The sequence below is a fragment of the Notamacropus eugenii genome, chromosome 3 (genome assembly GCF_028372415.1).
Source record: "Notamacropus eugenii isolate mMacEug1 chromosome 3, mMacEug1.pri_v2, whole genome shotgun sequence".
NCBI lineage: Eukaryota > Metazoa > Chordata > Mammalia > Diprotodontia > Macropodidae > Notamacropus > Notamacropus eugenii.
In genome coordinates, this window is record NC_092874.1 from 351,587,846 (window position 1) to 351,615,153 (window position 27,308).

Sequence of the window (27,308 nt, forward strand, 5' to 3'; positions counted from 1 at the left end):
TTCTTTTCTGGATGTACTTCTTTTAACAGCTTAAGTATTTATTTTTATCTATAAATTTTCATAAAATCAAAACTGTCTCTTTTTATGTCTTCTCTATGTGGCTGAATAAGAGATTAATTTAAAACTCTTTCCTTCTTCATAATAAAAATTATTGCCTTCTATCTTTTTTGGTAGTATTTTCGTATTTGGATTATTGATCACCAATGTCTGCAAACCTGATGCACAACTTTCCCAGTAGATTTTGCTGAACACCCCAGGAATTTGTCTGTTCGGGTTTACTTGAACACATGAAAGTTCACAACCCCGCAATGTCTTTCTCTCTTAACTAACCTATAAAATCAGCTGTGAAATCTTCTTATTTTGACATTACCAGTGTCTTTCACATCAATGTTCTTCTCCCCACACAAACTGCAAACGTCTCCTAATTGGTCTCAGTACTTCAAATCTCTCCTTATTCCAAGACATCTCCCACATAGCAGCCAAAGTGAGGGATTTTCCTTAAGATAAGGTAGAACCATGTCACTCTCCTACTCCTTGAGACTCCCTACTGCCTTTAGATTTGAATATCATCAACTCTCCCCTGTTCAGTTTTCAGAAGTCTTGCCCCAAGTTACCTTTCTCATCTTCTCTATACATTTCTCTCTTTTCCATATGTTCAAGTCTAGTCAAACATGCCTTCTTCTATGCCTCACCCATAAGGCTCCATCCCCTGTGCATTACTAGCCCTCAGGGAACACCTGGTTCTTACATAGCCTATTCCACTGATCTGTGACAAGTGACTGTGACATTGACTACTTTATTGTACAACGTCACAAAAGCCCATTGGCCTTTCTATCCCTCCTTTGACAAAATTTCCCCTGAGCTTTGGTTTTTCTTCACCATTTGTTCCTTCTTTGATTTTTAAAACTATTCTGTCGAGTTTTACAAAGCATTCCATTTTTAATTTATGGAATAAAGCATTTCCATAACACAGCAGAATAAAAAGATGCTTGCATATAGAGCTGAAAATCTATTATGTACTTGCTATTCTTTAACAATATATAATAAAGTAATCTAAAATGTAATGGTAGCTGGGTTGTTTGGGTTTTTAAAAAAATCATTTTGTTAAATATTCCCCAATTACATTTTAATCTGATTCCTTCTTATTATTTTTGCATTTCAGTTAATTTCCTCTTAATGTACTTACTTTCTATTCCATTCCATGAATGCATATTTAATATACATATACACATATATAACATTTAATAAATATACATTTAATATATATTTACTGTCATTCAGAGAACCATCTACACATGCATCAAGTACATCCGTGATAAGGATATTGTAGGAATGGGTCCGCTTTTACAAAAGATATCTGATCAAACTCCACCTCAGACACTTAGGAGCTCTCCATTGATTATTGAAAAAAAAAATTTTTGATTGAGTTAAGCATCATACAGCCATAAACCTTCAGACAAGTTGTTTTTCATAGATACATCAAAATTATTCAAGATTCCTTAAAAGATATAACAACAGAAAAAATCTTGTTTCAACGATCTTTGAGACAATGACATAAATGCTCACCAAATGTGTTCAGTGAAAAACTCAAGTTGAAGGATTCCATATGGAAGGTGAAATGCACTTAATCTTATTTGTGAATAATATTGTGTTAATTTTAAAAAAACCCAGAAAACTGCAGAACCTCTTGGGAAAGAACTATAATCACTCAAAAGAGAATGGCCTCATCATCCACACAAGGGAAAAACAAAAACAAGTAAACGAAGACTGTCTATTGTCCACGTTATGGCATACAGATAGACAATTTTTAGAGCCTGTCCATCAGTATATCTGGGGCAGACAGCACAACTAGACAATGAAATGGGCTTAAAATAGGAGAGGGAAGAGCATTCAGGAAATTGCCAAGCTCCTTGAATGACCTCATGATGACTGATCTCTTGAATGACCACTACAGAAACAAAGTTTTTAATACCAATACCCTATCTGAGCCGTATGACTATGATAACCCAGGAGACAAACAGCACTGAAGTATTAAAAATATGCACCTCAAGGAGATGAGAGAGGAGTGCAGAGTGGATGTGAACAAGAAGGAAAGGATGCTAATAGGGAATGCTGAAAAGAAAAGGAAGATAGGCTGATCACATGGCATAAGTGAAGGATAACAGGTGGAAAAGTCAAATGCTCCACTCATATCCTCATAATATTATGATGATCTGAGAAAGGTCCCCAGTGAACTTAGGAGAGTTAAGGAAAAACTCACAGAAAACAGGAAGACATGGATAAGGTATAACATGCTTCATCAGCAAATTTACTAATCACAAATCCCTGTGAATTCATTTGGTAATTACTACATGACCTATGGCGTCTTTGACCATGATTGATGGTATCCTTCATTCCCAGGAGGTTTTAACTTATTTTTCTCTGTAACATACACCATGCAACTCTGCTGCCCTAACTGTTGTGTATCTCACCTGGTTCACTATTTCAGGCAGGCCCAACTATGCTTTGTGTCATACTTCCTAATCATTTCATTAGCCACTTTGCCACTGTGTAATGCATCTTCACTCAACCATGCCTCTCCAAATTCTGAAACCATGATCAAATTAACTCTGTAGAGGCATCCAGGTAGCATAGTACAGAGAGAATTGGGGATTGACTCAGGAAGACCTGAGTTTAAAGTCAACCTCAGGCATTTATTAACTATGTGACCTTGGGTAAGTCATTTAGCCTCAATTTGCCTCAGTTACCTCAAATGTAAAATGGGAATAAAATGGCCATATTTCATAGAGCTGTGAGGATTAAACGAGGCATTATTTGTGAAGTATTTAGCACAGTGCCCAGAACATAGAAGACCCTTAATTAATGCTTATTTCCTTCCTCCCTTCCTTCCATCTTTCCTCTGCTATTGCTCATGGAAGGGGTATATCAATCAATACCTGACTCTCAACAAATTCTAGAGCAGCAGAAGCCACAGAACAATGGAGTGCAGGAGATTTCCAGCCCAGGGTGACCTGAAAGGCCGACGAGAAAGGTCTGTAGCACCAGACACAGAGCAGAGCCTAGCCCAGCCTTAGCCATGCAGCACAGCGATGGGAGGCGGACCCGAGCAGGCCTCAGAGGTGGAATCCCCAGCAGCAGATTCTGAGCACAAAAGTTTCTGGTTGCTCCCAGACCAGTGCACATGCTTGATTGTTCCACCTTGGAGGAACTGAGATCTTACAGAACCCTAGAGTATACCCTACTGTTGACAAAGGACCCAAAAGTCAAGTAACTGGTTGGGAAAATGGCCCAAAAAAGGGAAAAAAAATAAGACTATAGAAGGATACTTTCTTGGTGAACAGATATCTTCTCTCATCCTTTTGGGTGAGGAAAAACAATGATTACCATCAGGGAAAGATATAAAAGTCAAGGTTTCTGTATCCCAAACATCCAAAATAAATATTCAATGGGCTCAGGCCATGGAAGAGCTCAGAAAGGATTTTGAAAATCAAATAAGAGAGGTGGAAGAAAAATTGGGAAGAGAAATGAGAGAGATGCAAGAAAATCATGAAAAGCAAGTCAACAGCTTGCTAAAGGAGACCCAAAAAAATGCTGAAGAAAATAACACCTTGAAAAATAGGCTAACTCAACTGGCAAAAGAGGCCCAAAAAGCCAATGAGGAGAATGCTTTCAAAAGCAGAATTAGCCAAATGGAAAAGGAGGTTCAAAAGCTCACTGAAGAAAATAGTTCTTTCAAAATTAGAATGGAAGAGATGGAGGCTAATGACTTTATGAGAAACCAAGAAATCACAAAACAAAACCAAAAGAATAAAAAAATGGAAGATAATGTGAAATATCTCATTGGAAAAACAACTGACCTGGAAAATTATGGGACTACCTGAAAGTCATGATCAAAAAAAGAACCTAGACATCATCTTTCATGAAATTATCAAGGAAAACTGTCCTGATATTCTAGAACCAGAGGGCAAAATAAATATTGAAAGAATCCACTGATCATCTCCTGAAAGAGATCCAAATAGAGAAACTCCTAGGAATATTGTGGCCAAATTCCAGAGTTCCCAGGTCAAGGAGAAAATATTGCAAGCAGCTAGAAAGAAACAATTTGAGTATTGTGGAAATACAATCAGGATAACACAAGATCTAGCAGCTTCTACATTAAGGGATCTAAGGGCTTGGAAAATGATATTCCAGAAGTCAAAGGAACTAGGACTAAAACCAAGAATCACCTACCCAGCAAAACTGAGTATAATACTTCAGGGAAAAAAATGGTCTTCCAATGAAATAGAGGACTTTCAAGCATTCTTGATGAAAAGACCAGAGCTGAAAAGAAAATCTGACTTTTAAATACAAGAACCAAAAGAAGCATGGAAAGGTAAATGGGAAAGAGAAATCATAAGGGACTTACTAAAGTTAAACTGTTTACATTCCTACATGGAAAGACAATATTTGTAACTCTTGAAACTTTTTTCAATTGGTTGGATTATACACATACACACATACACACACACACACACATACGTATATATATATAGAGAGAGAGAGAGAGAGACAGACAGAGACAGAAAGCACAGGGTGAGTTGAATAGGAAGGGATCATATCTAAAAAAATAAAATTAAGGGGTGAGAGAGGAATATATTGGTAGGAGAAAGGGAGAAATGGAATGGGGTAAATTATCTCTCATAAAAGAAGCAAGGAAAAGACTTTTCAATGGAGGGAAAAAAGGGGGAGGTGAGATGGAAAACGTGAAGCTTACTCTCATCACATTTGACTCAAGGAAGGAATAACATGCACACTCATTTTGGTATGAAAACCTATCTCACAATATAGGAAAGTAGGAGAGTAGGGGAGAAGCAGGGTGGGGGGGATGATGGAAGGGAGGGCAATGGAAGGAGGGAGCAATTAGAAGTCAGCACTCTTGGGGAGGGACAAGATCAAATGAGAGAATAGAAGAAATGGGGGGCAGGACAGGATGGAGGGAAATATAGTTAGTCTTACACAACATGACTATTGTGGACATCATTTGCAAAATACACATATATAACCTATACTGAATTGCTTGCCTTCCCAGTGGGAATGGGTGGGGAGGGAGGAAGGAGGGGAAGTTGGAACTCAAAGTTTTAGGAACAACTGTTGAGTATTGTTCTTGCATACAACTGGGAAACAAGAAACAGAGGTAATGGGGTACAGAAATTTATCTTGCCCTACAGGACAAAAGAGAAGATGGGGATAAGGGGAAGGAGGGCAGACTGGTGGTTGGCATAATTAGAATGCTCAGTGTTTGGGGGTGGGGGGAGGGGAGAGATGGGGAGAAAATTTGGAGCACAAAATTTTGTGGAAATGAATGTTGAAAACAAAATAAATAAATTTAAAAAAACAAAAACAAAAAAGTATTTCTATTCAACACATTCTTTAATTTTTTTCAAATTATTTTGAGAGGTTTTCATGTAAACAGTAATTTTGGCACACTGATTTGTTTTATTTTATTCCATGGGACAAATGAATCTATGTTATTTGTTTTTTCGGTTTTTTTTTTTAAACCAACCCTAGTAACACCACTTTTATTTCACATCAGTTCCAACCTAAAGCTTATAAAAACACAGATATATCCCTATACCCAATATTTGCCTTTCCACAAACACAGATTCCTACTATTAGAAGACAATCTCTTCACAGTCAGTGTAGCAAATGTAGAAGGAAAAAATCCAGACCTAAAATTGAACAGGAGCATGAGAGTTGGTTTGATTTCATTTACTCCCTGATGAAAAAAACATTAACATTTTTTAAAAAGCCAATATTCTGGATTTTCTTGAAATTGTCAATATCTATTCTAAAATCTGGGTCTTATAAATTATCATAATATTCCAAAAGTGTTCTGACCAGGGCACTGTAGTTAGCATAACTATTACCTGCTCAGTCATGGATACTATCAGGTTTTTTTGTAGGGGCTGCCATTTCATACTATTTTGAGAAGCTTTAAGAAGTTAAGCTTGCTATAGTTTTTTAAAAACCAAATTCAACAAATGCACACCAGTGATCAAAGGCATTTACATTCTGTGTAGTATGGAAAGTTCTTAACCTTTTCTGTGTCACAGATCCCAAGGGCATTCTGGTGAAGTCTACAGACTCCTCAGAATAATTTTTTAATGCATAAAATAAAAATATAAGAAAAAAACAATTGCTATGAAATCATTATCAAAATATTTTTGAAATATACATTTTAAGGTCCCAAGAACCCTAGATTTGAGACTTTTTGATATTTATTTTTTCTCAAGTTTAATAGCAGTGAAAAATACATTGGTAAAACCATTTATTACAGAAAAGCATTTGGCACAAGAGTTGAGGCTTGGATCCTAAGCAAGTTCCAAAATAACTTCCTTGTAGAAAGTCTATGTCTTTGAGATAACCCACAGTATGTACCTCTCAAGGTTATAAGAAACTTGTATACATTCAAATTTTAATAAATGTACTAACACTTATTAAAAATACATCTTGATCCAATCTACTAAGCATGGCCACCATTGATTAAATCATGACTGAAAGGTATTTATATTGCACATTACAGTGCCTATGAGATAGAAATGTCTAATACAACTAAAACGGTGGAGAAAAATATTCTTTCAACATATTGGCATATCTGTCTATATCATGACCAATTATATAGGCAAGACAAAAAAGATGGGGAAGAGTGAGACAAAATTAAAAGAAAACTTCTCAAAAAATCTGGGATCCATATAATATAATAAAAAAACTACAAAGTAAAAGTTATCTAGGAAAAGCAATTAGAAAACCCTAAGGAAGCATAAGGATACTTTTAAAACATTATCTGAAGATTCTATGCAATTGCAACACTGAAAAGATTTGTTAAAATATATTAATATTATTTTATATTCGCATTAAGAGGCAGCAGAGCACAGGGGATAAAAGTTCATAGTTAAATAACTGACATGGCCCAGACAAAACCTAAACACTCTTACACTTACTATTCCAAACCAATCAATCAACAAACAGTTATTAAGTACTATGCAGGCTTGACTGAGAATAAGAAGACAAAACAGGCCTTGCCCTCCAAGGAGTTTACGTTGTGATGGATGGGCAACATGCATGTCTGTGTGTGTATGTGTGTGTGTGTGTGTGTGTGTGTGTGTATGTTTGTGTGTATGCAAGCACACTTATACGTATCTAAAAAAAGAGAGGAAACAAGCACAAAGTAATCCTGATCAGGAAGATAGTAGCCCAGGAAAGGCCTCAAGGAGGAAGGGACACTTGAACTGAATCATGAAAACCCAAGATTGTAAGGGCAAATGTGAAAGTAGTGATTTACTGGCATGGCGAGAGCGAAAACAAAATCACGGAGATAGAGGATTTATCCACGTGTGAAAAACATCAAGAACCCCAGTGTGGCTGAGCCAATACAGTACAAAATGTAATAACGTAAAAAAAAGGCAAGGCAGGGTCAGACTCCAAATACATTTAAAAGCCAAACAAAGAAGTCTATATCTGATTTTAGAGGCAATAGGAGAAGCCACTCAAGTTTAGTTTAGTGAGTAAAGGGTAATATCATTTTGGTGATTATTTGGAGGAAGAATTGGAGTGGTGAAATACTTGAGGCAGGAAGATTAATCAGAGAGCCATTAAAGACCTCTGGGTCATATAAATAAGATGAAGGAAACATCACTTTATCTAAGTCATGTGACCTCTCACATCTCTCCAGACTGAAATTACATGCCAAAGATGAAACAACTTCAGCTCTCTGCATGGTCTAGGACATCCAGGAGCCAAAAGGATGTTTAAAAATAAAATAACCCTCCCTCCATATATGAACTTACTAACCCTGAGCTCACTCAGTACCTGTTCCTAAACTCCTAAGTCATAGTAGAAAAGCTATACTGGCTGACCCAAACCCATCCTTACATCGCAGTCACCCCTCTTTCTTTCCAGTACCATGGAGATCTTGGCTCCAGGCTATGGTTATCTGGCCATGGATACAGATTTAACCATTACACAACTCTGTAGGTAGTCTTTGAACGTAATTGTGGCTGACAACTTATTCACCCTGACATCTACCTCATTAAGAAATTTTATAAACTCAGCCGGGCTGGTACTTAAGTAGCATACATACATTCTAGAGCCAGGTTTATTTTCAGATTCTTCCTAAACTTTGTAAGTTAACCTGAGCACATAGGCTGGAAGAACCTAGGGTCACTTTCTGTCACAATCAGACATTATAATGGCTCTACATAAAAGATATATTTAAAATGTTCCCCCAAATGCCTTCTTTCTAGTTGATTTTATTATTGGAACCTAATCTCCAAATAAATAACACTTATATCATGCTGTAAAAGTAAAATACTATATTCATTCACTAAATTGTTTTTATGTATTAAATGATCAAATTCCAAAAACATATCGTCTTGCTTTATGTCTTTAGATGATTTGCCTCAACCATTTTAAGTGGCTAAAAATGACACAGAAAGAAAACCTAAGGTATTTAGCTCCCAAATGACCAAATGACAACCTCTTTAGGGATTACAGTCTAAGTTTCAAATTAAGTCTGAAAAAATGAGAAACTAAGTTTTAAAAGAATAGACTAACAAGCAAGGTTTCAAATTTATTTCCATAAGGAAACACCAGAAAATAGTCAATTTAATCTAGAAGATTGATCTTCAAAAGCATGATTTGTTGCAAACTTTGTGTAGGGTGAAAAATTGTGAACAGTTGCTTAGTAGTGTAGGAACAGCTCATTGCCTCCATTCCCTCTATTAGAAATACTAAGTAAGCATTTTAAAATTATACCAGTCTGAAGCTTTTGAACTAATTTGGGGAAAAAAACAAAACACTATCTTGCTTCCCTCCTTCTGATTAGAAAAATCTGTTGAAATAAGGGGAGACTTGAGAAAAGAAGACCAGTTAGACGGCCATTATAACGTGAGATGTCTTTCTGACTTTCATTGTCACAACAGCTCATCTTGTCTTCCCATCATTCAATATCCTTCCACCATTCCAGCCACCTTCTCCTATTGGTGAGTTCCAACCAGGGACCTTCACTTTGAAAACAGATCCAGGTCAGCTATGCTTCATTCCCCTCCCACCCATGAGGGAAGTTCGACTCTCTGGACTCTGCTGTCATAACTGGAAAACAGGGACCTTCTCTCCTTCCTCCTTGCTCTACACAACTCCTTTCAGTGCCCACTTACATGTTGTCTTCCCTTAATACGATGGAAGCAACTTGAAGGCAGGAGCTGTTTGCTTGCATCTATATCTCCTGTGCTTAACAGAGTGCCTGGCACACAGGAAGTAATTCTAAGTAAGGGTTGCAGCCTAACTCAGTAAGGGTAAAGGGTCTGTTCCCCCATACTCTGAAGGGATTGGGGAAATAATCCACCTGAATGAAGGAATAAGTCTCTTATTACTTCAGTTAATGGAAATTTGGGTAGCATTAAGCATATGAAAAGAAAAATTACTTAAAAGAGTAGTCAAAGAGAAATTGGATAGTTTTAAGACAATCATTCTTCAAGGGTGTACAGCAAATTAAGCTACCACTACTTTGAAGAAGAAAACTGCTAAACTAAATTTTTACCCTGGGCTTTTTAATTATATTTTATCATACTGTGAAATTTGGTCTACTGTACAGGATTGGTATAACTGAAATAGATTGGGTTAGAGAGAGATTTTCAGTCATGGGCTGCCTCTATCCATTTTTTGTTTCCTTCATCCCCCTTTTCTGCCCCCACCTTTGCCATGCTCTCTCTATTTAGAAGAAATGCTTAGATTTAGAAGGATCATAAATTAATTTTTAAAAAATTGTTTCTTACAGTCTTATGCTTATGACACATTTTAAGAACCCTGTTCTACAGTGCCTTTCACATAGAAACATAAGACAACAGTTATTTTACCCCAACAATTTTTTAAATGTCCAAATAAAAGAATAGTGCCCTCATAAAATATCTATTTCCATTCACTATCCATGGAATGGAAAATTACATTATTCTGGCAATATAAGTTTGCAACAATCATTCTGTCAGTCACAGGATGTATAATAATCTTCCTCTGTGGCAAAAAATACTTGAGTAATATATACACTGAAACAATCTGAATCTGAATTACATAGTCTAAGAAGTCTATGATAATAAGTCTAGTAAGATTCACTATGATCAACATAAACCAGCTGGAAAACATCACACTACAAATCTTTATAGAACCACAAATATCGTATCTACAGAAATGAGCTAATCTTGACAATATCGTTTAATTTCAAAAAATAAAACTTAAAATAACATTAGTTTATCAGTCACGAAGCATTTGTCACCTACCAAGCTATAGATATAAAGAAAGGTAAAAGATAATCCCTTGCTCTGAGCAGCTCATTCAAATGGTAGAGGCAACAGGCAAAAATCTACGTATCTAAAAGATCTATACCAGATAAAGTGGAGACAATCAACAGAGAGAAGGGGAATCAGGAAGGAATCCTTACAGGGTGAGACTTGAGCTGAGACTTGAAGGAGAGCCAGAAGCTGGAAGGTAGCAATAAGAAAGGAGAGAGTTCCAGGCCCTCACATGGCAGGGTGCAGAGGTGGATGATGGAGGACCCAGTGTAAGAACAGCAAGGGGGCCTGTGTTGCTGGATCAGAGTATTCAAGTTTGTGTGAGAGGGAGTGGGGTTGGGGGAGGGGAAGGGGGCCAAGGTGTAAAAAGACTAAAAAGGCTCGAAGGAGTCAGGTTAATAAAGGGCTTTAAAAGACAAGCAAGATTTTATATTTGCTCTTGGAGGCAGTAAGGGGAGTTGAAGGGGGTGGAGGGCAATATGGCATGGCAAATTTGCTTTTTGGAAAGAAGTAGACAGCAAAGTGAAGAATGGACTGGAGCAGGAAAGGACCAGAGGCTGGGACACTGAGCAGCTGCTGGTCCAGGCAGGAGGCAACGAAGGTCTGAACTGGGGTGGAAGCAATGTCAGGAGAGAAAGTAGCATATAAAGGAAATGCTGTCAAGGTATACATGGGGCTAAAAAGAGACACCGTAAAAGCTTTGCTATTTATCGTAATGCACAAGTGGGGATGAGCAAGAAAAAAAAATTCATGTTGCCCTATAAAATTCCCCTCCTATAGTATAATTGCTAGTTTTCTAAACCAAGACCTATAAGACCTGAAGTCAAACTGTCTACACACACACACACACACACACACACACACACACACACACACACACCCTTTGCAAAAAGAACATATATATTTTTGGACTGGTCATCATGATTATCACACCCACAGGAAAATGAAATGAGAGTTTAACCACTTTTTACTTTAAGTCCCACGAGGAAGAAATCTAACATTCTCTCTACAAACAGCAGGAACAAACCACAACCATTCTACGGCAATTGTACTCTAATATATTTTAGCTAAGGAATGCAAGTTATGAAAAGTATTTGTATCAAAGAGAAATGATTATCTCCAGATCTTTCTCCTAAGCTTCAGGTCCATATCACCAACCACTTATTAGTCATTTGGTATCAGATGTCCCACAACACTGTAGACTCAAAATGTTCAAAAAAGAATTCATTACCTTTTATCCAAAAAGGCTTCTAAACTTCTCTATTTCCACCAAGGACACCACCTTCTAACTCAGTTTCACACCCTATGTCTTTCTTTACTCCTTCCTTTTCCTCATACCACATATCCAATTATCTTCCTTGTTCTATCAGTTCTACCTCCAGAACACTTTTTACATATATATATATATCCCTTTCCCTCCACTAACATGGCACCAGTCTTCAGACCTTCATCACCTCTCACCTGGATTATTGCAATAGCCTCCTAACTGCTAAAGTGATTTGCCTAAAGCATAGGTCTGACAATGTCATTCTCCTATTCAAACTCTACTGACTCGCTATTACCTCTATGAATAAAATATAAAAGCAAATTCATCATTTAAAGGCCAGCACCATCTGACTCCAACTACTTTTCCAAGTTTAATTATGCATTACCACCCTTCATATATTCTATGTACTAGTTAAACGAACCTTCCAGCTGTTGTTCACACACAACATTCTATCTTTCAGTGTCTCTGCATAGACTGACCCATGCTCAGAATATATTCCCTCCTCACTTTTTGCCATTTAGACTCTTCAGTAATCCTTCAAGTCTCAGATCAAACACTTCTCCTACCTCAGGCATTACCTGATCATGCCCAGTTGCTATATCCACCCACCCTCATTCTGGTGTATTTACTTTTTACATATTCTGTGCACACTGTATACACTTTTATGTATGCATATTGTTTCCTCCAAAAGAAGAACATGGGTTTCTTGAGGACAGGGAATGTTTAATTCTTCTCATTATATCCTTTGTGTCTAGCCTCCAAAACTCTTGCTTGATTCATTAGAGGTTTAGGTTGTTACAGTGCCAAATATATCTTCATAAGCACCCTCTCAAGCCAGGAGAAACAACAGTGATCAATCAACCAATAAATACACATTATTAAGTACCTTAATAATGGGCCAGAGACTGTGGATTCAAAGATAAAAAAATTAAACAATCTCTGCTCAGTAAGTTTACATTCTGTCAGGAGAGAAAACAAGTATCTGATACGTGTAAAACAATATAAACATAGCAAATAGAGTAAAAAAAAATTCAGTAGTTAGAACCCTCTAGGGTCACTAGCAGTTGGGACAGGCTTTGTGTAGAAGGTGGTACAGAGCTGAATTTCTATGGGAAAGGTTCTATGAGGTGTAGGTGAGTAACCCAGGTGGGAAGTGGAGTGTCATGGGTAAGGAACAGAGAGAAGGTCAATTTAACCAGACCAAACTGGTAGCGTACAATAATGCTGGAAAGATATATTGAAGAAGAGGCTGTGAAGGGTTTCAAAATTCAAACACAGGAGTATATGCTTAATATGAGAGGTAACTAGGAACCACCAGAGTTTCCAATGGAAGTGGTCAAAACTGCACTTAAGGAAAAACATTCTTAGTTCTGTGGAGGAGTGCCTGGATTAGGAAGAAGACAGAGGCAGGGAAACCAATTAAAGGCATGGCAAGAGTTTCAGGCATGAGACAACGAGGTCTTGACCTAAGGTTTTGTGAGCAGTGAGAACTGGATGTATCCAAGAGATTTTGTGAGGATAGAAATAGCAAAATACGCCAACAGATAGGACGCATCAGGCAACTGTAAGTAATCAAGGATGAAGCACTGTGGAAGGACGGTGATGTCCTCAATATAAACAGAGAAGTTGGGTAGAGTGGTGATAATGCCAAAAGGTTAATGTCATACTACATGTAAGTCGAGTGACAGATGTACTGTGTTAATCACTGAGAGCTTGCTTACACACACACACACACACACACACACACACACACATACACACACACACACCCCTTTCTTACCCTTCCCCCTTTCCTTCTTCTCTCCCTCAGTCTATCCATCCATCCCTCTCCATTTAATTGATGAATTAAAGGAATTCTATAAGAATTCAGTGATTCTCTACAAATAAACTGAGAAGGCAGGGAGGCATATTCAATGTTTTTCAAAACAGATGCCTCTTCAGAGATACACTAAAAAGTTTCTTTTCTCTCACCAGGTATGCATCAACAGAGACAAAGAAGAATAAAATTTAAAGAGTACTTTTTGTTTGCAATGTTTAGAAATGTAAAAGCCAACAATTTGTAGCGTCAAATGCAGTTAAAAGATATAAACTGTTTCTGAACACTGAAAAAAATTTAGGTCTAAGTAATTTAAACATTTATAAGAGCAATATATGGTATACACGTTGATTCAATATTTCACTCTATAACATAAAAAAACCCTAAAACTAAGACTGAAGAGCTTAGTAACATGACGCATTTTAATACCAAAGGTGTGCCCATATAAGACAACTGTTCAAGTCTGACTGATATAAAACTCAAAAATTGTAAAAATTGACATTATTTGGCTGACATCAAGTTTAGTCATTGCTTTTAATGTATCCATTATCTAGAAGGAATTTCTCTAAACCAAAATATTAGACAGGTTTTCCCAAGACTAAAAATTTCATTTGAATCAAATTCATCAGGAATCATTCTAAAAGGCTAAGGCCTTTTCTGAAAAAACTTAAAAAATCCTACTTATAAGTAATTGAATAAAACATTTTTCCAGTCAAAATTTAATTTTCTTTTCACAGAACTTCTTGAATACAAAAATTATTAACATGCATATAGTCCTTTACACTTAGGAAACCATTTGTGGTTCTAGGAATAATTCTCCATTAGATGAGCCAAATAAATCAACCAGATCACTTAATTAAGCAGCAAGCTATACAGAAAAAAAAAATCACTTGCAGTCAATGCTAGCACATCACAAGGGATAAGTGCTAAAGAAAAACACATGGAGACAAATGCCCATCTACAACATGTTAAGTTCATTTTATGTACCTACACTTACCCTATGGGTAAAGTTTCCTACTATCACTAACGGCACAACTTTCTTCCCTAAAAGCCAAAGCTATACTCCATTTAAGGTTGAAATAATTAATTCCAAAGGCTCTATTTAAATTTTTTCTTTTACCACAAAGTTTTGAAGTGTTGTGAAGTCCAAGGTGGGCTTGAAGCCCTCCCTGACTTTTTCAGGATCAGGAAGTGACCTTCACTAAAATCCTTTTCCTTGTTCCTCTTGTAGGGCATGCTTTATTAATCTGCATTTAGAAGGAAAAAAAATCTGGTTCAGAAGAATGGGAAACTGAATATGCCACATCCCTTCAGTCTATGCTCTGAACTGTTCTGGATAAACTTTCTCTACTTGAAGCAACTTCAAAAAACAAGTGGGATGGAGGTTAAAAAGAGAAAAGTGGAATTAAGTTGAAAAATAAATTCTCAAGGAAGCATAAAAACTTCTTTAAAAAAGGAACGGTATATACTCTCCAAAATAGTCAACAATTTCAAATTTCTTTCTTCCTTTCACACTTTTATTTTTTGAGAGATTGGGCATCTCCATCTCACCCAGGCTCTGGCCTGAGTTGATTTGTCCTTCCTTAGGCAGCCTGATGCCCAAATCCTTCCCCCCAATCTGATTCCAGGGACTCACCATATTAGTGGTCTTGGACAAAGTATGGACACCTAATTCATTTTGGCCCTACTGTAGTTCTGAACTTCTAAGCTCAGTTGATCCAGCTTCTGCCACCCAGATAACAAAGATTGTTTGTTGTGTAGGCATGAGCCATAACATATAGCAATCTGAAATTTTAAAACTAAAAAAAAATAATAACACATATTACAGGACATTCAATTTACTTTGACTCTTCCACTGAATTTACAATTCTTAATTAACGGGGGGGAAACCCCAGAACATTTATTAAGGGCTTCCTTTGTGACAATTAGCTTGTTTTTCTTCTAATTTTTACATTAGATTTGTTTTAAAATGTTACATAAAGTTTTACACTCGATTTTGCATGATCAATTACACCTTGAGGGCAGAGAATATTTTTGCCTTTCTTTGATTCCCAAGCCAAGCACTCTATCCATTGCACCTCTCCAACACTCCAAACCCTCAATTAAAAAAACCAAACAAATTCTCTGCATAAATGTGCATGGTCCAGTCACTCATTCAGTCAGTGTTTGGCCTCCTCCATGATGAGTAATATGTTAAATGCCTGGGAATCAAAAAAAGGTAAAAACAGTCTTGCACTCAAGATCTAATGGATCACACAAGACAGAATGGAAAACTTTGATTCTGTACAATTTTTAAAGTCTCTACACAAATAAATCTAATCTAAACATTAGAAGAAAAACAAGTTAACTGTCACAAAGAAATAAACATTAGCTATGAGACAGCCCCTCTGTAGCTTATTTACTCGTGAAGTCTTTTCTTTGTCTATAAACAGATCTGAAAGGCAGTTATCATCTTTGCTCTTATAATTTGATCATGACATGACCTTTTATGTTTAGGTTATATAACTACCTGGAATTTATCATGGAACAGGGTGTGAGGTATTGGTGCACACCCAATTCCAAACAGACAGTTTGGAATGCAGCTTTCCCAGAAGGTTTTGTCAAGATGCAGAGTAATACTTGGCTATATTAAAGTACCCCGAAGAAGGGAGATGAGGCACAGTGGATATAGGGCACTGACCCTGGAGTCAGGAGGACCTGAGCTCAAATCCAACTTCAGACACTTACTGGTTGTGTGACCCTAGGCAAGTCGATTAACCCTGATTGCTTCAAAAAATAAAAAGAGTAAGAAATAGTATACTTTCTTAACTTCTACTCCTCTTATCAAGTATGTGAAAGAAATCTGTACCTTTGAAAATGACCACATCAGATACTTTCAGAACTGTAAATCACCTCAGAAGCCAACTAAGCCACATCAGATCTCTTGCCTTCCAACTCTATCATTATTTATAATCTTTGTCAATTTACAGAGTAAAAGATGAAAACTCAGGATCGTTATTTTGTATTTCCCTTGTTATTAATGATTTGGAACATTATTATTTTGTATTCTTTTGAGAACTGTTTATATATTCTTTGGACTGTGTCTATATGGTATACATGGATATATGATGTTTATGAATATATTTATGTAAATGCAAAATCTATTAGTTGCTTACATATCTTGGATACAAAATCATCTTTTTTAGAAATCTGACAAAAAGTTATTTGATGTTTAAACAGCGTCTTTCTTATCCGAGATAATTTTTCTTGTGCAGAAACTTTTCCGTTTCATTTAATCAAAGTTATCCATTTTATTTTTTCTAATTGTATCTATTATTTGGTTAAGAATGCATCACATGCCCTGGCAGAGACATATGATTTGGTAAATATTAAGATCATATACATTTTGAATTTACTGTGGAATATGGCATAAGGTAGTGGTATAAGATTAATTTCAGCTAGACTGCTTTCCAGTGTTCCTAGCAGTTTTTTTTGTTCAATTAGGGAGTGCTTTCCTAAGTAATTTATGTATTCTACTGTTTTGAGTACAAGATTATTCAGTTGCATTCTTTTGGATTCTATGATCTAGTCTATCCTTTTGATAATACTTCCATCTTATTTAAGTAAGACCAAATGGTTTTGATGATAGCTGCTTTAGAACAGTTTGATAATGACTGAAAAAGTCATGGTATGTAAATGGGATAGAACATTATTGCGCAACAAGAAATAGGAAAAGACATTATTTCAAAGATATTGAAGACATATCAACTGTTGAAAAATGAAATAAGTAGAACCAAGAAAAGAATTTATGCAACAAAAAACTGCAAAAAAAACCCCAACAAATTTGAAAGCTGTATGAACCACAATAAATACAGTGATCGTCCATCACCCCAGAGGACAGATGATGAAACATGCAATCTGACAGATGATAGATTTAGGATAGAGAATGACTCACATGCTAGAGATATGTAATATTGCAAGCACTTTAAGATCCCCCAACAGATTTATTCTACTACAAAAGACTTCATAGAATGGGGATGCTCTGTGTTTGTGCTAAAATACATCAATAAAATCTTTTAAAAATATAGTTTGAGCACTAGAAATAGTCTTTCCATCTTATCCTTTCCTTTCACATGCTAGATGTTTTGTTCCACAAATAAATTTTGCTATTTATCCAGCTCTGTTAAGCAAACCTTTGATTTGGTTGAATCGGCACAGCATTACAACTGTACATTAACTTTGGTGAAATTTTTCCTTTTATTATATTGGTGTGACCTAGCTACAAGCACAGAATATTTTTTGAGCTATTTAGGGTGTTTTTATTTCTTTCAAGATTTCTCTGTGACTCAACTGACATAAAAATTATATATAATGACTTATATTTATCATTATAGAAATGTCAAATTTTGTGAGTTTATTTTATAGCCTACAACTTTAGGAAAACTATTAACTCTCAGTATTTTCACTACTTTCATAGTATTTGTCAACCACAGTGAACTATCCTATCTTCTGAAAATAAGGATAACTTTCTTTTCTCCTTACATATCTTCATGCCTTTATGTTCTTTCTCAGGACAGAGAGGTGATACAGAGGATGGAGCACTGCACCTGGATTCAGAAAAACCCGAGTTCCAGTATGACCTCAAACCAGCTTGTGACTCTAGACAAGTCACTTAACTTTGCCTGTCACAATGTCCTCTGTCAAGCGTGGATAACAACACCTGCCTTCCAAAGCTGGGAGAACTCAAATGCTGTGACAGCATGTGTGACGTGCTTCACACAGTACAGGGCACGTGTTTACTAAATGTCTGCTTCTCTTCATTTTCCTGAGTTACTGCTACCATTTCCAAAACTATTTCAGATAATAATTGTGAATAACAGGCCTCCTTCCTTTACAGCTGCATTTACTGGGGGGTTTGGTAGAGTAATTGTTTCTCTTTTACCCAGGAGCCCTGAGGGTCTTCTCCTCCCAGTTTGATTTTTTTTTTTTTTATTAAAGGGATCATCCCTTAAGCAACTACTTAAAGAAGCATATTCATTGAACGGGTGTTTCTCACTCAGAGTGAGAACACTATAAAACCTTAGCCTGAAAGAGCCAGGGTCTCCTGTTGCATCCTGGGCCATCTCCAGCCATCCTTTTGAATATCAGACCACGGGACCCAGATGGCTCAGGAGAAGAAGGTGAGGCTGGTGACCTTGCACTGCCCTCCCCCCCCTCAAATCAGAGTCAACTGCAAGCCATGTCATCATCTTGATGTCACAAAGGACAAACACCACCACCACCACCACCACCACAACTACTACTACTGGGGTTATTTAGTATAACCCCATTGCATATGATGCTTGTTTGAAGTTTTAGAGAGATAAATAAAGCAGTATGCTATTTTTAAAAAAAGGTCTCTCAATGCCAGAATTCTGGAAGGACTTTTAGCAGATAAGTACTATATTTTTTCAAAGACTTTTTCTGTACTGATTAAGATAATCATGTGGTTTTATACAGTTTTGTCTTTAATAATGATAAATCATGTTATAATTGCTTTTTGAATGCTGAAGAATTCTTGTATCCCTGGTATAAAACAAATCTGGTCAAAATAAGTGATTTGTTGAATGAATTTTAGTAGTCAGCATGATAATATTTTATTTAAAAATTTTGAAAAAATTAATGACATCGATCAACAGTACTCTTTGTATGCTTTATCCTTCCCTGGTTTAAGGATCAGTAATATATTTGATTCACAAAAGGAATCTAATAAAAGTGTGCTTCTTTCTCAATTCTGGATCATTTCTGTAGTACTGGCACTGTCTTTTTAAAAATTAGAAAGAATTCTCTTATGAATTTGTTAGGGCCAGATGTCTTTTTTGTTATATATAATTCCTTTACATCTAGTTCTGTTTCCTCTTCTGAAAAGAGATTATTTAGGATCTTTAGCTGAGTTTTGTTTAGGATCTGTTATTTGAGCTTTTATATTTTGGGGGCTATACCTCTATTTTTTTTTTTTTTGGTTTGCATCCTCAGTTTTCTTAGTTAGAAACATGCACAATATGTTCTGATCCTTTAAAAAGTTTTTTTCTTGTTCTGTTGTGACTGTTTAACTGATTTTCTACCCTTCTCTTTTTTAATTAGGTTGGCTAAAGTCTATCCATTTTGCTAGTATTTTCAAAAGAACTAGCTTTTAGCTTTCTTTGTCATTTTTTCAGATTTTTTTTTGGTTTCCAGTTTACAAATTTCATCTCTAATTTTAATATCTTATGTTCATTTCAAACTTACTTGATGGCTTTTGAATTTTTAAAAGTAAATAATCACTTAATATTCTCTTTTTCAATTTTGTTAGTAAGTTTTTAGGGATATATTTAACCTGAAGGCTGACATAGCTGACTTCCAAAAATTGTCATGTTACCATTATAATTTTCTTTCTAATATTAATTGCTATTATGACTCAAATATATATTGAAATAAATATTTATTGCTATTACTGCTTGTTATCTCACTCACTATTTAAGTCTCCATTTGGGTCTATTGCTTTCATTTTTAGTAACTGAGGTGACTTATTTTCGCTGTTAGTGTTTAAGGGATATAATTCCTAGTGTAAAGTTTCATATCATGCTAAGCAATATTTATACTCCCATTTGGAAGATTCTTTGAGTCACTGAACTCTAGTTTTTCTCAGGAATATGTTCAATTTTACATTTTTTTCCCTTTTGTTTATTTATTGGTCTATTGGATTTGGTCTAAACTGAGAGATATTAAAGTCTGCTATTATGACATTACTACTTTATTTGTGCCTTTTTACATTTGTTTACAACATCGCTGTGTCCTAATACATGATCAATTTGGGGAAAATTTCATGGAGGGCTGAGAAATATGAAATCTCATGCTGAAGACCCCCCAAATTTTTTAGTATTAGCATTTTCAGTAATTTCTCCTGTTTGGTATTTACATTATCTCTTCATAAGATTTATCCCAAACTGACAGAAGGATATTGAAATGTCACTATTTCATTACCACATATTTCTGTAGCTCAGGTAAGGTTTTTTGAACCTAAATGCTAAAAAATCTGTGTGTCAATCAGTCAACAAGCATTTATTAACTGCCTTTTAGATTTACTATGTGCCATGAATTGAGTTGAGTGCTGGGGATACAAAGAAAGGCAAACGACAGTCACTATCCCCAGGGAGCTGACCACCTAATGGGGGAGAAAAGATGCACACAAATACGTACGGACAAGTTATATATACTACATAATCAACAGAAAGAATACACTAGCATTAAGAGGAACTGGAAAAAGCTTTTGGTGTAAGATGTGATTTTAGCTTGGACTTGAAGAAAGCCACAAGATAAAGATGAGGAGGGAAAGTATTCCAGACATATGAGATAGCCATATAAAATGTCCAGAACTTATAGACCAACATCTCACATTGTCTACCAAATTGAGGTCAAAAAGGTTACATCATTTAGAGATATAAATTGGGGGAACATGGAATAGTTCACCTGTCAGATTTATGAATAAAGAAGAATTTATGATCAAACAAGAGAGAGAAAGCATTACAGGATGTAAAATGGATAACTTTGATTCCATGAAATTTAAAAGTTTATGCACACCAATGCGGTCAAATTAAAAAGGGAACTGGGAGGACAATTTTGCAGCTAGTTTCTTCGATGAAGGCCTCATTTCTCAAATATATAGAGAACTCAGTCAGATCTAGAAGAATAAGAGCCACTCCCCAATATGAAGAGGAAGTTCTCAGAAGAAATCAAAGCTCTTAATAGTCATATGAAAAAAAAATCCTCTAAATCACTAATTAGAGAAATGAAAATTAAAACAATTCGGAGGTACATTCTCATATCTAATAGATTGGCTAACCTTACAGAAAAATAACATGACATAAAAGGGAAATGAAAAATGTTGGAGGCAAAGTGGAAAAAACAGGGACACTAATGTCGGAATTAGGATCCAAGCAGTCCAGAAAGCAATTTGGAACCATGCCCATAGGGCTAGAAAATTGTGCATACCCTTTATCAGCAACACCCCAAAGTCTGTATCCTAAAGAGATCTATCTTTACATAAATTCTCACTTCTGCAGGGTTGCTGTCACACCTCCCCCTGTCACTTTTTGTACATCCAGGGCTTAACATAGTACCTGTCACAGAATAGGTGCTCAGTAAATATTTAATGATTGACTGGCTAAAAGGCTACAGGAGTCAACTTGTCTTTGCTGTTCATCACTGACTTGGTTAGAGTACATCAAACAGTCCTCTTTTCACCTGTCTCCCCTTTCGTGGGCTCTTCCATTCTATATTTACTATTATACACACACACACGCACACCTTTTAGATGGGGTATAATGGGATTTAGTCCATGCTGTTTCAAATCTATTCAAAACATTAAAAAATAATTTAAAATAAATAAACAATAGTTAGAAAGCAAGTTTCAGTATTAGGAATGATGTTATGTCAAAGGTGGTTCTTATACGGAGTCTTGAAGGAAGTGAGGCATTCACAGAGGTACTGATGAAGACATCTTGTATTCCAGGAGTACGGACTAGCAAGTGCAGACAGTACAATGATGATGATGACATAAACAGTAACAGTAACAGCTAGCATGTCTAAAGCGCTATCAGATTGGAAAAGAGCTGTCCATAATGTTTTCTCATTGGAGACAGGATGCTGTTTATGAGGATGGACTGCATGGGAAGGAACATGTATAATGATGCTAGAAATTTAAACTGAGGTCAGGTTGTGAGGAACTTCAAAGGCCAAACACAAGAGTTTACATTTTACTCTTGAGGCAACAGAGAACCACTGAAGCTTACTGAGTAAGAAGATAGCGTGTTCAAATTTGTGTGTAAGGAAAATCCTTTCAGAAGTTTAGATGATGACGTGGGCTTTCCCTAACAGACCATAAGCACCTTGAAGTCAGGGTCTATTTATTTTTTTCCCCATTATTTTTAGTAAGAAGCACAGTGCCCACATAAAAGGGGTGTTTAGTAAAGGGAGGAGCATTTTTTGGACTGCGCTTTAAGAATACCAGTTTGACAGTTCTATGTAGAAGAGACCAAAGAGCAGAGAGAAGGGAAGCTGGGAGACTGAGTGGAAAATTACTGCAACATACATCACAAAGGGATGATTGTCGGAACTCTGGTGGCTGTCACGTGAATGGAAATGGAGGCAGAGTAAACAAAAATTAAAAATAAGTCTTTAAGAGGGAATATGTGAGAGTGAAGATTGTGAAGACACCAAAACATGCAAAACTCACATGACTAGTAGTTTTCCTCAGTAGAAATAGGGAAGTTAAACAGTGGTACATTTGCAGGGAAATGTAAGTTATACTTTGGATATATTGAGTTTCAGATGCTGGGACATTCAGAAAGAGATGTTCTTGGTTAGAAAGTGATAAGTCAAATAAATGAGCATCTATTAAGTGCCTACTAAGTGCTAAGCATGGGGATACAAGGAAAGGTTCCAGTTCTCAAGGATCTCTCAGTATAATGGGGAAGAAAACATGCAAACAATTATGTACAAAACCAACATGCATACGGGATAACATCAGAGGGAAGGAACTAAGAATATGGAAGACTTTGAAAAGGGCTGCCGGGCAGAAGCTAGGTCAAGAAAGTCAGGAGGTGAAGATGAAGAGGGAGAGAGTGTTGGGCAAGGACACAGTCAGTTGAAATATCTGGAATTAGAAGATGGAATGTTTTGTGTGAAGAACAGAAAGGAGGCCAGTATGATTTAAGACTGGAAAAGTAGAAGATTATGTGAAAATTTTATGAAGGGCTTTAAAAAATCACACAAAGGACTTGATATTTAGTCTTGGAGGCAACAGGGAGCCAATGGAGTCTAATGAATAAAGGGGTGACTTGGCAGGGAGATAAACAGAAATAGCAGAGTAAGGAGGTGATGAGAGCCACCACCAGAATGATGGTAATATCAGAAGACAGAGATGTTTTGAACAAGAGATGATTCAAAGGCAAAATAACTGGACTTGGAAACTGATGGGACATGGAGGGTGAGAGTAAGGTATCAAAGATGATTCTTAGGCTGTGAAGCAGAGTGACTAGGAGGAGGATGATGCCCTCGAGTCATAAGGAAATTAGGAAGAGGTACAAGTTAGGTGACAGGAAACATTAAAAAAATATTAAATTCAAGATGTCTTTGAGGCATATAGCTAAGGATGTCCAACAGGTAGTTGGAAATTTGAGACTGTAGGTCAGGAGACAAATTATGGCTGAAATTTCAAAGTTCATGAAAACAGAAGTTGGTAATCATTTTGGTGTAATGGCAAGATGAAGGGTATGACTCTGGCAGCTGAGATTATTGGTGAAATGGGAGGTTAAGGTATTTGAGGGCATATCAATAGGTATGCTGCAGTCTCCTAGTCTTCCCAGGCAGGAATGAGGGAAGAAATAGACTGTGAACCAGGCACTGAAGTCACTCAAGAAGGAAGGTTTCCTGTAGGATGGTAGATAGCTGTTATCTTGATTGGGTGACAAATATAGATAGAATAAACTTCACAGGAAAAGAGGTTACTGAGTGATGGTAGTATAGGGAAAGACAGCAACGAGGAGAAAGCACTGGACAGTGTTACCAATGCTGAGAAGTGCTGGAAACAGGACTGGAGAGCAAGACAGACATGGAGCTTACAAATACAGTTCGAAGTTGACTCCAAAGCAATGACCAATTAAACTAGGAGAAATGGAGAAATTATTGAGAAGATACAAAGAGAAAGGAGAAAGAAAAAATATTTGTAGGTTCTAGACTAACATGGCCAACGTCTAGATACGGACCACGGAAAGATCACAGAAAGTAATGCCATTAGCAAAGTGAAGTTCACCATCATTCATAATGTAAAATTCATTGCTTTTCATTAATGATTTCTAAAGCAAATGTTAAATGCATAGCACAGTTAAAATAAAGATAATCCCCTCCCCATATACTCTTCAAGAGAAAGGAAAACAAACAAAAAACCACACTAAATCCATGAGAGTACAAACAGTGGTTAGCAATATCTTCTTTAAAAAAAAAAATGCATACTTGATTCTGCAGCAAATCAGACATTTCTTCACCCTTTGCTTAGTACTTGGGAAGAAGATCCAACAATATAATCCAGTATTTAAATTGGAAAAAAGATAAATTTAGATAATTACATGCATCCTTATAAGAACCTTATTTTAAAACAAATATATGAACATTTTATATATGTGAAGTCCTCTTACATAAAAAACAAATATTGAGAGGGGGAAAAAATCTGTGACACTGAAAATACATTAAGCAGAATAAAGTAGAAATAGCTGACAATCTCACATAAGCAATGTTCACAATGCATTCCAACCAGAAAAAATAGAAAGTAGCTACAACTACAGATGAATCTGTCAATCTTAAAGTAAAGATAACTATTAGAACATTAAATGCCTTAAAACAACACACAAAAGTCATTCTTTATTAACAGAATCATTAAATTCCATTCTAATCACATAAAAGTATTCTTCAATATCAAAGTTCAAAAATATAAGAAAATTTTTCTCACTCATAAACCTACCTCTCTCCCACCCGCCCACTCCTATGCCAAAAACAAGGCTAGGCAATTTGGAGATGCTGCAGGTAAGGGTCACTCATACTCATGTACCATATTATTGCTGCAATAAAAAATTGCTAAAAGACAAGTAGCAGGAAAGCTAACACCTAGAGTCAAACGTATTAGCAATAAATATTTAAAAGAACAGGCAATAGGAAGAAACATTTTTTATATAAAGAATATCACAACATTATCCAAAAAAAACCTTTTAAAGCTACACAAACCCTCGCATTTAAATAATAGACAATTACACTGGATCCCATATTCCTACTCCTTCATTTTCATAAACACTGGCATCCTGAGGTAACATTACTGACACCAGGATATATATCAGCGAATACAAAGTCACTTTATCCATACATTCTGAGCTTCTAGTATGCTTCAAATTTTATTCTAGTCCACTTAATAAAGTCTGTCACTCAAACAAACAAATACTTTTTAAATTTAATTCATTTGAACTCAGTGCTCAGAATGAAATTACTAATTACATCACTTTTCAATTTAACCTACTATTTGTATAATGTAACTAAACTTCGGTACTTACGGCATTAAAAATCATTGTATGAAAAAGTTTAAACTGACGAAATCAACTGATAATGAATTAGAGAAATCTTAACCAGAATAAGAGAAAAAATCCTAAAGAAAAGATAAATAAAAATAGAAATTTTCAGTTATTTGTCATTTTTCCAAATCACTTTGTTAACTAGATTTTCTGCCCAATATTCTCTTCTCCCTCTTCATCGTTTACTTTACTTCACATCATTAATTTTAAGGGAAGGTGATAACATTGTTAGTGCAAAGGGGAAAAAAGTGCCCAACGAGCACTATATACTAAAACTCACCTTTACGCAAGCTCAGTTACTTAAAGCATTTCGTTTAATTAATGAAGTTCTGCTTTGTTTAAAAAAAAAAAAAACAACTACCTTGCATACTGATTAAAAACAAATGACAATGTAAAAGATATTAAATAGGTTATTCATAAAGTATGATATGGCAATGGCCAATACTACAATTGAAATTAAAATTTTCCTCCTAAAACAAGGAAATGTCACTATGATTCACCAGTTACCTACTGGATATAATATTACTTTCTACTGCTTTCAAACTCAGCTGTTATGAGTTTTTAGCCTAAAAAAGTAGCAAAATGACCATCCCCATTATTTTTAATGTAAAGTTCTATCTGGAGGAAATGAAAACTGGTGCCAAACTTACATTATGTGGAGCAAAGGAGACACAACAAAAATTACTAATAACAAGCTCCATAGAAATTACATATTTACCTTGGCTGCGTACTCAGCTTTATCACAGTTTTTCGTGGCAGACTATCTTGAGACTGCTGCTCACTCTCCTACGGGGATAAACAAGTTATTGATATGACTTTCAGAATTCACACTTCAAAAATGGCTGCTGTCAATGTGGTGAAGAATTTCTAACCATAAACAGATACAATGCAAAATTCTTCATTCCTGTCAAGTCTTAAAGTTTATATCTAATTATTCCCTAAGATGAAAACACATACAAATAAGAATAGAAAACAAATGGAGCTGGCGGTTTCTAATAGAGTATCAAGTGGCAAATTAAAAATGAATTTTTTTTTTACTCAAAGAAGGATAATTATACAGGAAGAGTGGATAGAGAACTGACGATCTTTGAACCCAAGATGCCTCTAACTGGCAGCAAGAAGCAGGGCATCCAATATTATAAAATGCACACAATATGCTGACCTACTTTGCTTGGAAAAATTTCTTGACAGGGAGTTTCCTACACTAGGAAAATCATGGGTCCAGCCCTTATGGTAGTTAACTTTCTGTAATACTTGGGCATCCATTACCGTAGTGTGTCGTCAATTTGTCTTAAAAGGGACACTGAGTCAAGGATGATGATGATGATGACAATATCTAACATTTGTATAATGCCTAGTATGTGCCAGGAAGGGTGCTGAGTGCTTTACAAGTCTGATTTAATCCTCAAAAAAAAAAAACCCTAGGAAGTAGGAGCTATTATTATCCCCATTTTACAGATGTCAAAACTGAGGCAAGCATAGCTAAAGTGATTTGCCCAGGGCCACAATGCTATCAAGTGTCTGAGGTCAAATTTAAACTAAGATCTTCCTGACTCTAGGCCCAGTGCATTATCCACCTAGCTGCCTGTAGTGCCAAAGCAGCTGCTTTGCATATGCAAGAGTTTTTCCAGGGTAAATTTGCAATATATAAACTCCTAAAAGATGAAACCAAAATATGTATTCAGAGACCAGAAAGCCAATTCCACCATAGTAACAAGGAAGATTGTACACATTATCAATAGTGGGAAGACCACCATAGCCAAGCCTTCCCTCTGTCAGGCCTCCCCACA

General features: G+C 36.1%; 1 protein-coding gene across 2 annotated transcripts in view; it reads right to left on the bottom strand.

The window, feature by feature from the left end:
- MAN2A1 (mannosidase alpha class 2A member 1) overlaps window positions 1-27,308 on the bottom strand; it is a 221,211-nt gene that overhangs the window by 59,462 nt on the left and 134,441 nt on the right. For both annotated transcript variants that reach the window (XM_072597247.1, XM_072597248.1), the window contains one exon: window positions 26,237-26,304. In XM_072597247.1, the coding sequence (XP_072453348.1) occupies window positions 26,237-26,304 (68 nt within the window). The remainder of the gene's footprint in view (window positions 1-26,236; window positions 26,305-27,308) is intronic.